Source organism: Danio rerio, chromosome 11, assembly GCF_049306965.1.
Source record: "Danio rerio strain Tuebingen ecotype United States chromosome 11, GRCz12tu, whole genome shotgun sequence".
In the NCBI taxonomy this organism is placed as follows: domain Eukaryota; kingdom Metazoa; phylum Chordata; class Actinopteri; order Cypriniformes; family Danionidae; genus Danio; species Danio rerio.
In genome coordinates this window covers 11,382,501-11,398,770 of record NC_133186.1, presented here as the reverse complement: position 1 = coordinate 11,398,770, position 16,270 = coordinate 11,382,501, and the positions used below count along the sequence as shown (strand labels likewise).

Genomic DNA, 16,270 nt, shown 5'->3' with positions numbered 1-16,270 from the left:
AATATATGTTGATGAACTGATAACTAGTATCCGTTAAATTTCATAGTAGGAAACGTGACTACTGGTTTTCAACAATCTTCCAAATCTGTATGTGTGTGTGTTCAACAGAAAAACTCAGATAGGTTTGAAACAAAACCCATCATTTTTGGATGAAATACTGGTTTGAAGTGTGTACGTTAATGTATGAAGAAAAAACACATCTCACCGTAAAGCTTGGGGTTGTAAATGATGCTGCCGTGATCGCTGGCTACCAAGCTGAAAGACAGCAGGCAACTCTCCTCGCTTTGTAAGGTGCATGGTGCTGCCCGACTCTCCTCAAAATCTACAAAAGAATGTATTTATTGTAAAATGAGTTAAATTTAATACTAGTAATATTCAAATGTGGTTTCTCAGATGTTGATAAAATGAGCATTATTTGTCCTATCATTCTTATACAAGATTTAAATGTAAGATTTGTACACGAAGAATTAAAAATTTTGTTTATTTGACTGTTTTTAACAACAGCACAGTACAATCGCTGAAATAACACCATAAACAAGTTTCAATTCATATTTAATTAAAAGCACTTTCACGGACCCGTGTTTGGTATTAAGTACTTTTCAGGCCTTGAATCCATATGCCTGAAATTTAAGTACTTTCAAGAAGCGTGGGAACCCTGTGTACATGTTGTCTGTCTGTAGTGTGCCGTTTGGCCGTCTGAACATCCATGATGCAGACAAACAACAAACACAAGGACAAGAAAGTGTGCGTCTAGTCCCCCCTCCCCCCTTCTTATCATATTATCAGTTTATTCAGTTCACCTGTTTTTCTTGATTTGTTCTGCTTTATTCACCTTATTCTCCGCCGACGAGTGGGCGCTGCCATTTGAATCTTTTTGGCTTGAGACTTCCGGTCTCATTCACTTCCATTCATTTTTTGACGATAAAAACTGCTCATTACGCTGCTTGATGTTGCAATTTGATATATTCTTATTATTTTGTTCTACTTGGTCTGTGTAGTCATGCACCCCCTACCCCCTAACCTGACAGTCAGGGCACGTCGACAAGCTGCTTCAACCATTATCACTCTTCTATTAGGCCACGTACTGTATATATCCTCCCTCTCTCTCATACAGTATATAAGCTACTGTGCACCTTCTGGCTGTGTCGTTTGTTTCAGATTACCAAAGCTTCAAGTCCTAGCTGCCATTCTTCACAGAAAGCGACAGCTTAGTCATTCCGCCATGTGACACCTCTGTTCATTAAGATACTGTATTACGCATGTTCCTTATCATTTTACTATTCAGGTTATGGTTCCGGGGGGTTAATGCAGACTCTTTTGTATGTGCAAATAATTATGGAGGGAGAACCCCCATTAGGAACCATACTGTCATGCATAACTGGGCAAAAAACTCAACTTGCTTAAGTGGTCCTGCCAGAAGTAGAGACTCTGTAGCCAAACATTTAGACATAAATGTGTCTAAGTGTGTGTGTTTTATCAGAACCCTGTCAGAGACTACAAATCCTGTCAAACCACAACTGATTATGAAGGTAAAACTGTCAAAACCACACAAGATGTACAAGAGAAAAACACTTGTGTGATGGTATGTCCTACTGAAAAGTGTTGCATGCAGAACTGTTGCAAACAATTTATGTGTTGAATTTCAAGAGTTCACACTTAGCTGATGATTGATTATAAAGCTTGTTTGGCATGCTGTCCCGGGAGAGAGCCCTGAGCTCATGAGGTATATATATTAGTGGTGGGGTGTTATTGGCGTTAACATGCTGCGTTAACGCAAGACTCTTATCGCGCGATTAAAAAAAATGCCGTTAATCTATTCTCAAAGTTGGTTTGAGAGCTGGGTCTATTCTACGCAAGCTATGATGACTTTCACCTTGATATTTTAGCATGGATGTATACCTGACCGGTGAGCTGTCTGACAAAAAAAGTACCCTTCTTTAACTTCTTTAGTTTCACTTAAACTCATGAACATTTCATTCATGCCGCCGAGACAAACTGGGGTATTAGACGCAAATAAGGTGTAAGGACTGGTGAGAGTATTATGCAATTTAGTAACGCACGCACAGTGGAAAGAAAAAAACATCGTTTCACGATGTGTATGTTTGTGTGTGTGTTTTTGCGGTCCTTTACTGACTGCCGCATGTGTGGATTTTGTTGGAAAATATGACTAAAAGTCCTACATGACGGTGTTTACTGATCACGGTGTTTACACCAATAATGCCACTAGTACCTGCATACTCCACATGTCTTAATTCAATTTCTGTATAGTTCAGTTATGACTTTAGTCGGATTAAGGTAATCAAAAATCACTGTTATGTAGGCCTACCGTTCAACAACATTTATGTTTAACTGAATAAACAGTTAGTAAGCACAAGTACATCTTATTGAACATCATTTATTTTCATTACCAATTATCATAGTAGAACAGTTTACTAAGCAGTTTGTGATGCCTTTTGGAAACAGGAGATGAGCCCTGGTCTAATGCGCCACCTGGCTTGAGAAACCCGTTCTCAAAGAATTATTATTTGGGTAGCACTTATATTCTGAATTCCTTCGGCAGAATTCAAATGAGCCATTTTAATCTAGATTAATTCCGAGATAAATCTAGATTATTCTAGATTAAATCAATTTATCTATGCCCACCTATAACATATATTAATACCTATACTGTGTTTGATATTTTGCTGCTATTTGAAGGATCTATTTTAAAAATAAGGAAATTATTTTGGTTGCACCATTCAGAAAACTTGCAAAATTGTTGCAAGTCAAGATAAAATCAAAAATTATCTGAAATGTTATTTGATTTGATTTTGTTTGATTTGATAATGAAATTATATTTTTGCTATATTGCCACCCCTTAAAACAGTGTATTCTGACCTGTTGAATTGCTGACGGCGGTGTGTAGAGAGCTGCACTTTACAGCACACTCATCTGACGGCTCTTTAGCTTTTAGGAAACACTCAGCACAAGACCTGCGGGACACACAGAGACAACATTAGAAAACCCGTCGACCCCACAGAGAGTTGTCTGTTTTGTGACTGTTTTCTTAGAGCTGGATTTCTCTTTTGTTGCTCTCATTCTCTCTGTATCTCTGTATCACAGAGTCAAATGACACACAGGGTGACAGGACTTTTATTGGGAAGGAAATGCAATACTGCAGAGCTGCCACATGCCTTTTGGTGCTCATATATGCCCACTGGACAAAAGGAAGACTCCTAAAGACACAATATAAAGCTGGCTGCAAAAACACAGTGATGAAAAACAATCTTGCCAATATGTTAATTTTCATTGTGTAATAGTTAACCACTTAACTATACATCGACTTTCGCTTTCAGATTTAAAGGGCTAGCGTTGCACCAGACCCCCGTAAGTGGTGTCAGGGCCATTCTCCTCTGTTTTTGAGGTGATGTGCATAAGTAATCCTTTTATATGTCTGATGTGGTCCAAACACAGTGAATTATGTTTGATCAAACAAAAGAATAGTGAAATATGTAAACAAGGATCGGTCTCTGTGGCTTAAACAGCCCTTCTCATCAGTTGGAATACAATAACTTTTGCATAGATTATGGTAGAGACATTTTTCTTTTTTCCTATGATTACTGACATGTGCAGGAACCACCAAAATTAATTACAGCATGCTAGAGCACACAGAACCTAAAAGGTACACTTTCAAATTTGAGTTTATAAAAAAATACAAAAAGTGGCTCTTTTTTAGGTGTTTATTATAACACAGACGACATATACAGTTATTTTAAACACTTTCAATAGTGTTTTATGAAAATTCAAAGGGTTTTCTTTAAAATAATACCAAATTTTTGCATTTACACCTCTGCATGTGGATTTGGGAAGCTTTTAAATTTGGGTAGGCAAATTCCAGGCGGAAATCCCAAAATAGCAGCAGAGTTTAAGTGGTTAAAATACAAAAGTAGCTGTTTAATATCTTTTGGTGAAGACAGAAGCAGAATAAGCAAACAAATAATAGTTAATGTAAAAATATGATTTTTAAAAATATACATTTGCTTTTAACTATTCCAAATATATTGAATAAAAAAAAATATTATGAATATTATTACCAATATTATATATCTATTTATATGTATTATATATATATATATATATATATATATATATATATATATATATATATATATATATATATATATATATATATATATATATATATATATGTATATATAACATTTTTTAATATTAATAATCAAATAAAAACACTTAAATATTCCTCCAGTTAACATTATTAGTCTAAAACTAAAATCATAAAGCTAGATCTGTTTTTGTTATTTTAAATAAACTTTAGCTGAAATATTTTTCTCAGCTCAATGCTAATCGTAAGTAAAATAACAATAATTAAAACTTAAAATTATATTTAGAATGTATAAAAAATATCTGAGCACTGTATATATATATATATATATATATATATATATATATATATATATATATATATACATACACACACATACATATATATACACATACATATATACATATATATATATATATATATATATATATATATATATATATATATATATATATATATATATATATATATATATATATATATATATATATATACTATTATCAGACCCCCTAGTACTTTGCGATCGCTGAATCCAGTGCATAAGCAAAAGTCGCAAATTTTTTCAATCCTGCAAAATTCTTAATTTAAACGCAAAAAAAAAGGCAAAAATTTAAATAATCTCATAAAACATCCAATTCCAAACCAAATAATCAAATTAAATTTATTTCAGTTTGCAACTAATTGTTTTACATGACTTACAAATGTTGCATACGCAGCACACGTGATGTATTTGAGTGTCTCTCGAACAAAGACGTCTCAGCTGCGTCCTGGCAATCATTACATTATATGGAGGGGGGTGGGGTGTTTTGCAGACTGTGCAGTAAGCAGACGTGGATGAAGCACTAGTGTTTTACAAGTGAAGATTGGATTATACATCCTGTGGTATGAATTGGCTGTTTTGTGCGTTTGACGCGCTTTTGACTGCAAAAGAAAGTGTGAGCAAACACCTAACAAACGGAGCAATGAAACAAACAGAAAAGCAAGCAGCTTACAATGATGGAGATTGGTTTAAGAATGCCAGCCACTGGATGTGACCGAATTGAAGGTCATTATTTGTGCTTTACATGTAAAGCTGGTATTATAATGCGTGTCAAATCATTAAATGATTTCGTTTAACTCTTTCCCCACGGTTAATGAGAGAAAATGCTTCCCTGCTATTGACGAATTTTCCGGCAATCTGTGTTTTAGGTGTATTATGGTAGTGGAAAACCCTAACATATGTTTTCTCGCTAATGAAGCGCTCAGTTTTTCCACTAACAAAGTCCGCCATGTAAATAGCAAATGTGCTATTGCGCAGTGCAACTGACTCTTAAAGGGAACAGGAGATGAGACTCCAAATGGTTTCTTCTCAAAACACCCTATAACTCAATAAGCTCAACCCTGTTAGACCATGCGCTTTGGCGCAAAGCAGATTTTTCCATCGTTAGAAAAGCAAATGTGGATTCTGACACGCTCTTAAGGCTTTTGCGCCCTGCGCTTTGGACTTTGCGCCTAGATTGTCAAAGTAGAGCCCAATGCCTTTGTATCAGATTGCACACCTAACATAGTAGGCTACCTAATATCGTAAATACGATATAATTCATTCATTCATTCATTTATTTATTCATTTTCTTTTCGGCTTATTCCCTCTATTAATCCAAGGTCGCCACAGTGGAATGAACTGCCAACTTATCCAGCACGTGTTTAACGCAGTGGATACCCTTCCAGCTGCAACCCTTCTCTGGGAAACATCAATACAGACTCATTCACACTCATACACTTCGGATAATTTAGCCTACACAATTCACCTGTACCGCATGTCTTTGGACTGTGGAGGAAACCGGAGCACCCGGAGGAAACCCACGCGAATGCAGGGAGAACATGCAAACTCCACACATAAACGTCAACTGACCCAGCCGAGGCTCGAACCAGTGACCTTCTCGCTGTGAGGCGACAGCCCTACCTACTGCGCCACCGCATCGCCCAATACAATATCATGTATATAAAAACTTATATTCATTAATTTATTTTTTATAGCAAATTTGTCTGCAAATTTCTGGTAATTACCAAAAAAATTTAAAATCACAAAAACAATTGTGAAAAACTAGGGGGTCTGTATTATATGCTGATATAACCAGCATATAATAGTATAAGTTTTATACTAACTTATACTAACTTTTAATAAAAATCACAATAATATCTCAGTAATAATAATAATGCTTCCAAGTGAACTTTTAAATGACAAAAGTATAAATAATTATCCAAGTATATAATAAATAATATAAATATAATAAAACTAAGTGGAATTAGTTGTTGTACAAGTTTATGCAAACATACTTACATGAAGCTTGTTTCTATAATTAAATTAACAAAAATTGTGACTTTATTCTTACCAGTCTGACTTGCTTTCATGCAATTGTGATTTTATGTTCTCATATTTTGCAGCACTGATTTCAAACTACATTTGAATTGTGAGAAAATAAGTCAGAACTGTGAAGGGTAATCATCTTAGATTGGTCCTTCAACATGACGATGAGTTCACTGTACTCAAATGGCCTCCACAGTCACCAGATCTCAATCCAATAGAGCACCTTTGGGACATGGTGGAACAGGAGATTCACAAACCATGATGTGCAGCCAACAAATCTGCAGCACCTGCGTGATGCCAGCATGTCTATATGGAGCAGAATCTCTGAGGAATATGTCTAGTACCTTGTTAAATCTATGCCACGAAGGATTAAGGCAGTTCTGAAGGCAAAAGCGGGACTAACCGAGTACTAGTAGTGTACCAAATAAAGTGGCCAATATTTATTTATTTTTTGTTTTGTACATAAATAATGTAATCTTCCATAGTTTGAGGGCAAAGAGGAAAGATAAAATGGAAACTCATTAGTCTCCTTTATTAAAATCTTTGGTAATTAACCCCTCACAATCATTACCTAATGATTCAAACAAATGACTTTAAAGAGCCCATATTATACATGAAATAGGGTCATAGCTCGATAGTGTAGACGTGGATTTTAGCTGCCACACTATGGCGAGTGGATAGTGCCACGGATAACCGAACGAAGGAGACAGTCGTGTACTCGCCATACCACACACACACAAAAACACACACACACCTCCGGATGACAACGCTCCCGCTTTCGCCCGCACCCGCCAGGTTTTAGCCTGAGAACCCGCTCCGTTTTCTGCCCGCCGCGCCCGGTCCCGCTAGAGCGGAGAACACAACCAAAAATCACCCAGTATACAGTCCAGACAGCCAAGCTGTCTGTATAAACACACACACACAGCACAAAGCACACAAAGCTCGTTCGTTCGTTCGTTCGCTCTCTCTCTCTCTCTCTCTCTCTCTCTCTCTCTCTCTCTCTCGCTCTCTCTCATACGCGCGCGTGCGCACTAACACACACACACAAGCACCACGCAGACTCTCTCTTTCTAATTCGCATAGCAATATCCGTGATATTGCTAGACAGCCCGCTCCCGTCCCAAATTAAACCCGTTACCGACCGCTCCCGCGATTTATTCGGAAATTTATTCCCGCGGCTGTCCCCGCGCCTCTAGCACGGAGCTCCATAAACAAACAGCACGCGTCGCGTTTTTAACGTGACTTTGCATGCGACAAGATAATATATCCAGTTAACCTGATACAGTACACGCGGTTACAAGTAACAAATCACAACTAAATACATTTGCAAGCTAGAGTAAACGAGGCAACAACTTTAACCGCACGTACTTACACTTGAGAAATGTAGGAAGAAACCCATCCTGACGTCCATCAGTTACTCTTTACTGATCCTTCCTTTAACAAACTCAGATGAAGTATTCTTTGTAGCATGTAGCTTCCAGAAGTTTCCAACTGCTTGGTTATAATGCTGATGTTTCATCTTTGGGTAGAGACTCAATATAATGTCCATCTGCAGTGTTACTTCAATCGACCGGCATGTTTGTGTGCGTGTGTTTGTGGGTGTGTGTGTGTGTCTGGGTTTCTGCGTCAGAGGGCGGGGCCTCAGGTTTGAAATCTCCCGGGTTTGCGCGTGCACGTGAATAACTTGGTTTCGTTCGTACGTCATGGCGAAACACCTAATGAGTCGGTATCAAGGCGACTCGTTTGAAGCACTATGAGTCGACTCTTTTATAGATGAATCAACCGTTTTAAACACTGTATTCTTACAGATTTAAGCCTTAGCTGGATACTTCACTTCACTTAGAGCTGTGTTACACACTACATGGAGGGGAATTTTCAAAAACCCATAATATGGGCTCTTTAAGAGCTGCGCAGCCATTCTAAAAATTGTTTTTCAGTCCCAAATGTGTGTGCACTAACCTGTGTATGCTGCAGATGTCTCCACACGTTGGGCATCTTTCACAGTGTTTGCCCGAGGCTCCAGGAACACTGCATTCACACTTCCCACACACACACCTGCCCCGTCCACTGCAGACTGACCCATCCGAGGACACACACGACCGGTTACTGGTGCTGCAGTTACAGAACTCACCCATCCAGCCGCTGTCACACACACACTCACCACAGTCACACTCCCCATGACCTAAACACACATCAGCAAAGGAAAGGCAAAGAGGTATAGTACATGAAGTTAATCAGATTTAAGAAAAAAGTCTGTTTTATATTGAGTAATCAATCTCTAAAATGACAGTAAATCTTTTTTAATAAAAAATAAATACATACTATGTAAAATACATAGTTTAAGTCAGAAATATTAGCCACCCTGTGATTTTTTTTTCTTTTTTAAAATATTTCCTAAATGATGTTTAACAGAGCAAAAAATTTTCCCAGTATGTCTGATAATATTGTTTATTCTGGAAAAAGTCTTATTTGTTTCGGCTAGAATAAAAGCAGTTTTAAATTTTTTAAAACACCATTTTAGGGTCAAAATTATTAGCACATTTAAGCTATATTTTTTTTCCCAATATTCGACGGAACAAACCATTGTTATACAATAACTTGCCTAATTACCCTAACCTGTCTAGTTAACCTAATTAACCTAGTTAAGCCTTTAAATGTCACTTTAACCTGTATAAGCTTCAAGTGTCTTGAAAAATATCAAGTAAAATATTATTTACTGTCATCATGACAAAGATAAAATAAATCAGTTATTAGAGATAATTATCATTATTATTAAAACCATTATGTTTAGAAATGTGTTGAGAAAATCTTCTCTCTGCTAAACAGAAATTGGGGAAAAAATAAACAGGTGGGCTAATAATTCTGGCTTCAACTGTATATACTGGATTTCCTACTGTATGTGTTTGAGTACACTGTAAAAATATCTGTAAATGAACAATTTTCCATATTTTGTGATTCATGTTTTTATTGTAATTATTATTAGTTATTTATGCTTGTTATTTGCATTGAGGGACCTTGACCCACAAATGTAGTTTGATGTTAAAGAAATGTAAAAAGTTTATATATATATATATATATATATATATATATATATATATATATATATATATATATATATATATATATATGTATGTGTGTGTGTATGTATGCATGCATGTATGCCAACTGGGCCAGCTGGGACTTCGCTGGAAACCAATGACATTCTTGCTGTGAGGTGACAGTGCTAACCACGGAGGCAGCTTTGCACCTATCCCTCCTATTGTTTTAGAAGTACTAAATCTATAAAACAAAGCATCAAAACTTAATTTTAGCTCTCAAATCTATTTTGAATGAAGAAACATCCTCTTTTTTCTAATGCTAAAGGTACTTGAATAGGTATAAAAGGTTTTTATCAAAACCACCTTCATAAAAGTTAAAGCAGCAGATTCTTATTTTTGTGTTTAGGAGGTGTGTATGTGTGTGTGTGTGTGTGTGTGTGTGTGTGTGTATGTGCGTGTGTGTGTGTGTGTGTGTGTGTGTGTGTGTGTGTGTGTGTATGTGTGTGTGTGTGTATGTACTGTATGTGCCAGTAGTTTTTGTGGTGTAAACAATTCTATAGCTGGCAGGTTGAATCAAAGGACAATCATTGTACCATGAAGCCTTCATTAAAATAGAAAATTATTCATGTTTAGATAATCAATTTTTATAAAAAGTCACAACATTTTTTCAAAAACTTATTGTTTGGGGTTATTTGGTAACACTTTAGAATAATGGTTTATTAGTTAATGTTAGCTAATATATTTACTAACAGTAACCAAGCATAAATATTCTTGCAATTAATTAATTAATTATAGTTTAACATTAACTAATGCATAATTAAAATCCAAAATTGTGCCTGTTAACATTAGTGATGTGTGATACCACTGGTTTCCCATCCGATCTGATACCAAGTAAAATAAAAGGCCGATCCGATACCGATTCTTTACTCAAAAATTACTGTTAGGGAAATTAAAGTAACAAGTAGTGTACTTAAAAGTGTCACTTTATACTCAATACAAGACATATTACGGGTTACTCTGGTTTAATGATGATTTCATACAAAAAAAAAAAAAAGAGCCAGCTAACATATTTATTGACAGCATCTGAGCAGCTTGTATATATTAAAACACATGTTAATCCGGTCCCCCTGAAGATTTTGAACCTTTTTTTGTCATTCTATCATGTATTTTATGTATTTTTGTCACAAAATACAGCCACATTTTCTCCCTTTGTACCTGGATAACGCCTGCCTGCTGCACCTAAGGACTCTGAGAGCGATGTCTGTCCCACCCTAGCAGCACCTGTGCCTCTCCTTTCCTCCTCTTCTAAACAACTTGTGCCAGGCCAGCAGACTGAGTGGATAGCTAGTGTGATCAGCAGTTGTACAGTGCCGTATTTCGCACATGACTTGGCAGGCGGAAGAAGTAGTAGTTCCGACTATGTTGGTTATATTCCAAGAAACTAGGGTAATTGTGGTTACTTTCTGCTGTATTTTTATTCCAATAAACTACATATTTGCTCCAAAATACTAAAATATCAATATTTCCATAAGATAATCGATTCTAGAACATGCAAAGCTGGTTTCGGAGATATAGATTTTTTTGTTTCAATCAGCACATCACTAGTTAACATTAGTTAATGCACCATGAGTTAACATGAACTAACATGAACTAACACCATTTAAATTAAATAACATTAACTATCGTTAACAGAGGAATAGATATCATAAATGAAAGCTTTAGCGAAGGTTCTACCAGGAAGATTGAGATGTCATGTCATTCATAATAATTATCTCGTCAGCCTATAACAACCAAGCAATGTATAAAAGCTCATCTAAACAATCTGTTTCGCTGTATTCAGGTGACGTTGCAGAAGTTTCCCTCCATCCTCCCCATCACCACCACCACCACCAGGTTGGCCTCGTCTCCACTCAGGGGGTTGGCTTCGCCCTGCCTTCATCTTCAGGCAGGATCTGCCAGCTCATCCAGAGTTCTGCACTATAGACGGGGCTTACGCCAAAGAACTTTATGAAAGGACCGTAACGAACTCATTCATGCAAACAATTCACAATAAATGTTCAAATGTTTATCTGCTTCCTAGAGTCTTTCTGGTAGAACAGGTATTACTAATAGTTTCCTTATGTTAATAAATACATTAACTAATGGACCATTAATTTGAAAAGTGTTACCAGTTGTTTTTCTGCTGTTAAATTGGTGCATGGGTCATTTTTCACCTGTAAGTCATAAGGTGGGTTAAGACGAGACTACACCTTTATTACATTATAGTATTCAAGCAGTTCATATAAAAATGGTTTGTAAAAACGCATTACTGGTGTGCCTCTTGAGACTAATCAAGAACACTGAGGTATTTTGAGATGTCACTGCATGTTATTTTCAGCTAGGACTGCTCAAACATGCAACTTAGTCTAAGACTATCCTTTAAGGGCTAAAATGAAACATTTTCTCACCCTTGTTTGAAACCTGTTTGAGTTTCTTTCTTCAAACACAAAATAATATATTTTAAACAATGCTGAAAAGCAGCATCCATTGACTTCCATAGTATAGTTGTTCCTACTATAGACTACCATGCCCCTACTATCCAACATTCTTCAGGATCTTTTTTTTTTTAAGGAAAGAAATTCACTCTTGATTTGGAACCACTTGAGAGTGAGTAAATAGTGTGGACATTTTTATTTTGGGGTGAACTATCCCTTTAAACCTGTAATCTGATGACATAATCCGAATGACATGTAATCAGCTACTATCCAACAGTGTGTACATATATACAGTATATATAAATTACACCGCACACTAGAATGGATATATAAATAAACACAAACATGAGATGGCCCACATTAAAGCCTTCCGCCCGTTTCCTCCCGAGCACAGCAACTGTTTTGCCAATTATCTGCGTGTTATTCTTTCATTAACATTCCACAGTGTGACAGCAGATCAAATATCTCTCCCACTGTCAGCGCTTTCTTTTCTTCTGACAGTGTAAAAGCATGTACTGACCTCCGCAGAGCTCTCCTCTGAAGCGCAGGCAGGAGAAGTTGTCACATTCACAGTACGGCCCGTACACACGGCCGAAACTGGACGGCAGACACACGCACTGTCCACAGAAACACTCGCCCTGCCCGCTGCAAACCTCTGCACCTTCATTAGCCCTGTCGAACACACACACACACACACACACACACACACACACACACACACACACACCTAAATACACAGCTCTCCAGTCCCTTTATTAATCCGGGGTCGCCACAGCGTAATCAACCGCCAACTTATCCAGCATGTTTTTACGCAGCGGATGCCCTTCCAGCCACAACCCATCTCTGGGAAACATCCACACACATTCACTCATACACTAAGGACAATTTAGCTTACCCAATTCACCTGTACCGCATGTCTTTGGACTGTGGGGGAAACCGGAGCACCCGGAGGAATGTCTGTTAAGTTGTTAATATCAAAATGAAAATAGCAGTTCCTCATATCATGTTTTCATTTTATTGTTAAGATATAGGGAAACAACATAGCCAGGATGATGTGAGTAAGGTTATAAAGTACACTGTTCCCTTTGAAGATTTCCTGACATGTCCTCGGGAGTCTGTTTTCCATATCAAACTTGCAAAGTCTGAACTTACAAGGAGAGGATGCAGGACTGAACTGTGTGTAAACTACTTAGTATTGAGGAAAAGCCCCAATAAGAGAGGAGAATATCGGCAGCCCTGCCTCTGTTTTCAGATGTCTCCTATTTCCCCCATTCACACTGAGATGGAGCAGCAGCGTTTTAGAATGAAAATGGCCTCTTTTAGTGCCCTACTACACTAATATTGACACACTTAGTAAAAATAAACAAAGATGGCTGCTAAAAATCTTTACATTGATTATCCTTTTGCTCCATGTTAATAAAATATTTAATATTTTAATCTTATTTAATATACAATACTTAATATGTACAATAAAATCCGCCCATATTGAGAACAAACAATTGCAATTTGCACAATTTTATTTTTTAAAAATGAGTCCCCCCTCCACCTTGAAGTCTGTTCTCACCTGCAGTCACTGACTTGATCCTGGCTCTCTGTACACTCACACTTCGGTCCCACGAAACCCGGATCACACACACACTCTCCACACTCCAGCGCCCCGCGGCCTCGGCTGCAGAAGCTGCTGTTGGTTTCGGGTGTCTGATGGCAGCTACACACACACTGCGACTCCAGCTCGATCTCCAGGGCATCTTGGAAACCCACAGGCCGCAAAGAAAACCGCCGAGGACCACCAAGACAGCCTTTTATCTCCACCGTAACGTTAAAAGATACCTGAGAGGAAATTAAAAGAAGACTTCAGAGAAGATCACCATACCGCTCAAATCACGTTCAAAGGAAACCTTTTGTCAACGTTTTAAGTTAACATTTTCAAAACATGACCAGCTTTGTCTGTCAACTGGTTTGATTATTTATGCAACACTAAAGAAATAACCTTTCCAAACTATAAAGATATATACCACTGTAAAAATGCTTGGCTCCACACAATTCCTTCATGTTGTGACTAAGGGTGGACTTAATGATTTGGCCCTAAGCAATTCCAGGTATGGGGCCCAAGCATTCAAACTTGAAACATTCTTGATATTTTTTTTCTCTGTAGATTTGGGCTCTATTTGTTGTTGTTTTTTTTTGTTTTTTGCAAATAACCTGCATGTTTGGAACCTTTATCTTCTCAATGTAAAATCAAATACAACAAATTCATAAATAAAAACAAGTTCACAAACTAACTATGTACAGCCGTATTTGTGGTTGGATTTTTATATTTACATGTGAAGGAATGTTCTACTATTCATGACGGTTTTGAAATGAAATAATAACATTAAAATCTTAATGGCTGTAGACAGATTTTACAGCATTCATTTATTAATTTTCTTGTCGGCTTAGTCCCTTTATTAATCCGGGGTCGCACAGCGGAATGAACCGCCAACTTATCCAGCACGTTTTTACGCAGCGGATGCCCTTCCAGCCACAACCAATCTCTGGGAAACATCCACACACTCATTCACACACACACTCATACACTATGGACAATTTAGCCTACCCAATTCACCTGTACCACATGTCTTTGGACTGTGGGGGAAACCGGAGCACCCGGAGGAAACCCACGCGAACGCCAGGAGAACATGCAAACTCCACACAGAAACACCCACTGAGCCGAGATTTTAAAGCATATGATAGAAAATTGATAAAAGAGCTATATGATTAATATAGGCTTCTTGGCATTGGTCGGGGCCTGCTAATTTTCTAGGGCCCTAAGCAGCTACTAACCTCATTTATTAAAAGTCCACCCCAGTTGTAAAAACACAAATCTATTAATTTAACTTAATTGGTTTATGTTCAACCCACTTAAATTCATAAAATGTATTACGTTATCCCCCAAAAAACTTAAGAATTGTGTTGCTTCAACTTATTGTTAATAAGTAGTTAGAACAAGCAGCAAAAGTCATTTTAGGTGACTTTACTTAAACTTACTTGAGCGATTAGTTGACTTGGGACGTCTTAAGTTAAAACAGGTTTACTCACTTTTTTTAAAGTAAAGTCAACTTGTCCCCCATAATGGTCTTAAAATATGTATTTGTGTATTCTGTTTGGTCTTGGAAAATTATTATTTTATAAAAGAAGACATAATTTAACGTTTTATATTAAAACTGTAACTGATCAGCAATATCCCAATGATGATAATGAGTTAATGTAAAAAAAAATGTAAGTTATTCATGACGGTTTTGAAATGAAATAATAACATTAAAATCTTAATGGCTGTATTCAGATTTTACAGCATTCATTTATTAATTTTCTTGTCGACTTAGTCCCTTTAGTAATCCGGGGTCGCACAGCGGAATGAACCGCCAACTTATCCAGCACGTTTTTACGCAGCGGATGCCCTTCCAGCCACAACCCATCTCTGGGAAACATCCACACACTTATTCACACACACACTCATACACTATGGACAATTTAGCCTACCCAATTCACCTGTACCACATGTCTTTGGACTGTGGGGGAAACCGGAGCACCCGGAGGAAACCCACGCGAACGCCAGGAGAACATGCAAACTCCACACAGAAACACCCACTGAGCCGAGATTTTAAAGCATATGATAGAAAATTGATAAAAGAGCTATATGATTAATATAGGCTTCTTGGCATTGGTCGGGGCCTGCTAATTTTCTAGGGCCCTAAGCAGCTACTAACCTCATTTATTAAAAGTCCACCCCAGTTGTAAAAACACAAATCTATTAATTTAACTTAATTGGTTTATGTTCAACCCACTTCAATTCATAAAATGTATTACGTTGTCCCCCAAAAAACTTAAGAATTGTGTTGCTTCAACTTATTGTTAATAAGTAGTTAGAACAAGCAGCAAAAGTCATTTTAGGTGACTTTACTTAAACTTACTTGAGCGATTAGTTGATTTGGGACATCTTAAGTTAAAACAGGTTTACTCACTTTTTTTAAAGTAAAGTCAACTTGTCCCCCATAATGATCTTAAAATATGTATTTGTGTATTCTGTTTGGTCTTGGAAAATTATTATTTTATAAAAGAAGACATAATTTAACGTTTTATATTAAAACTGATCAGCAATATCCCAATGATGATAATGAGTTAATGTAAAAAAATGTAAGTTTTTAACCATGTAAAATGTATTGATTAATTTTTAAAACATTGTTGATAAATGGCACCAAAGGCACATTATTGTGTGTATCACAATATGTGTACCAGTATTAAACCCACTGAAATTGAGGTAATTTAATTA

General features: G+C 36.9%; 1 protein-coding gene across 8 annotated transcripts in view; it reads right to left on the bottom strand.

Annotated features, from left to right (window-relative positions):
• Positions 1–16,270, bottom strand: part of itgb6 (integrin, beta 6) — a 44,873-nt gene that overhangs the window by 986 nt on the left and 27,617 nt on the right. For 5 of the 8 annotated variants that reach the window (XM_073916453.1, XM_003199426.7, XM_073916452.1 and 2 more), the window contains 5 exons: positions 13,526–13,791; positions 12,482–12,633; positions 8,409–8,631; positions 2,878–2,972; positions 206–322 (listed from right to left, as the gene is read on the bottom strand). In XM_073916453.1, the coding sequence (XP_073772554.1) occupies positions 206–322; positions 2,878–2,972; positions 8,409–8,631; positions 12,482–12,633; positions 13,526–13,791 (853 nt within the window). Of the gene's footprint in view, positions 1–205; positions 323–2,877; positions 2,973–8,408; positions 8,632–12,477; positions 12,634–13,525; positions 13,792–16,270 lie in introns of all 8 variants that reach the window. The other 3 variants (XM_073916451.1, XM_073916455.1, XM_073916450.1) reach the window with 1 other exon arrangement.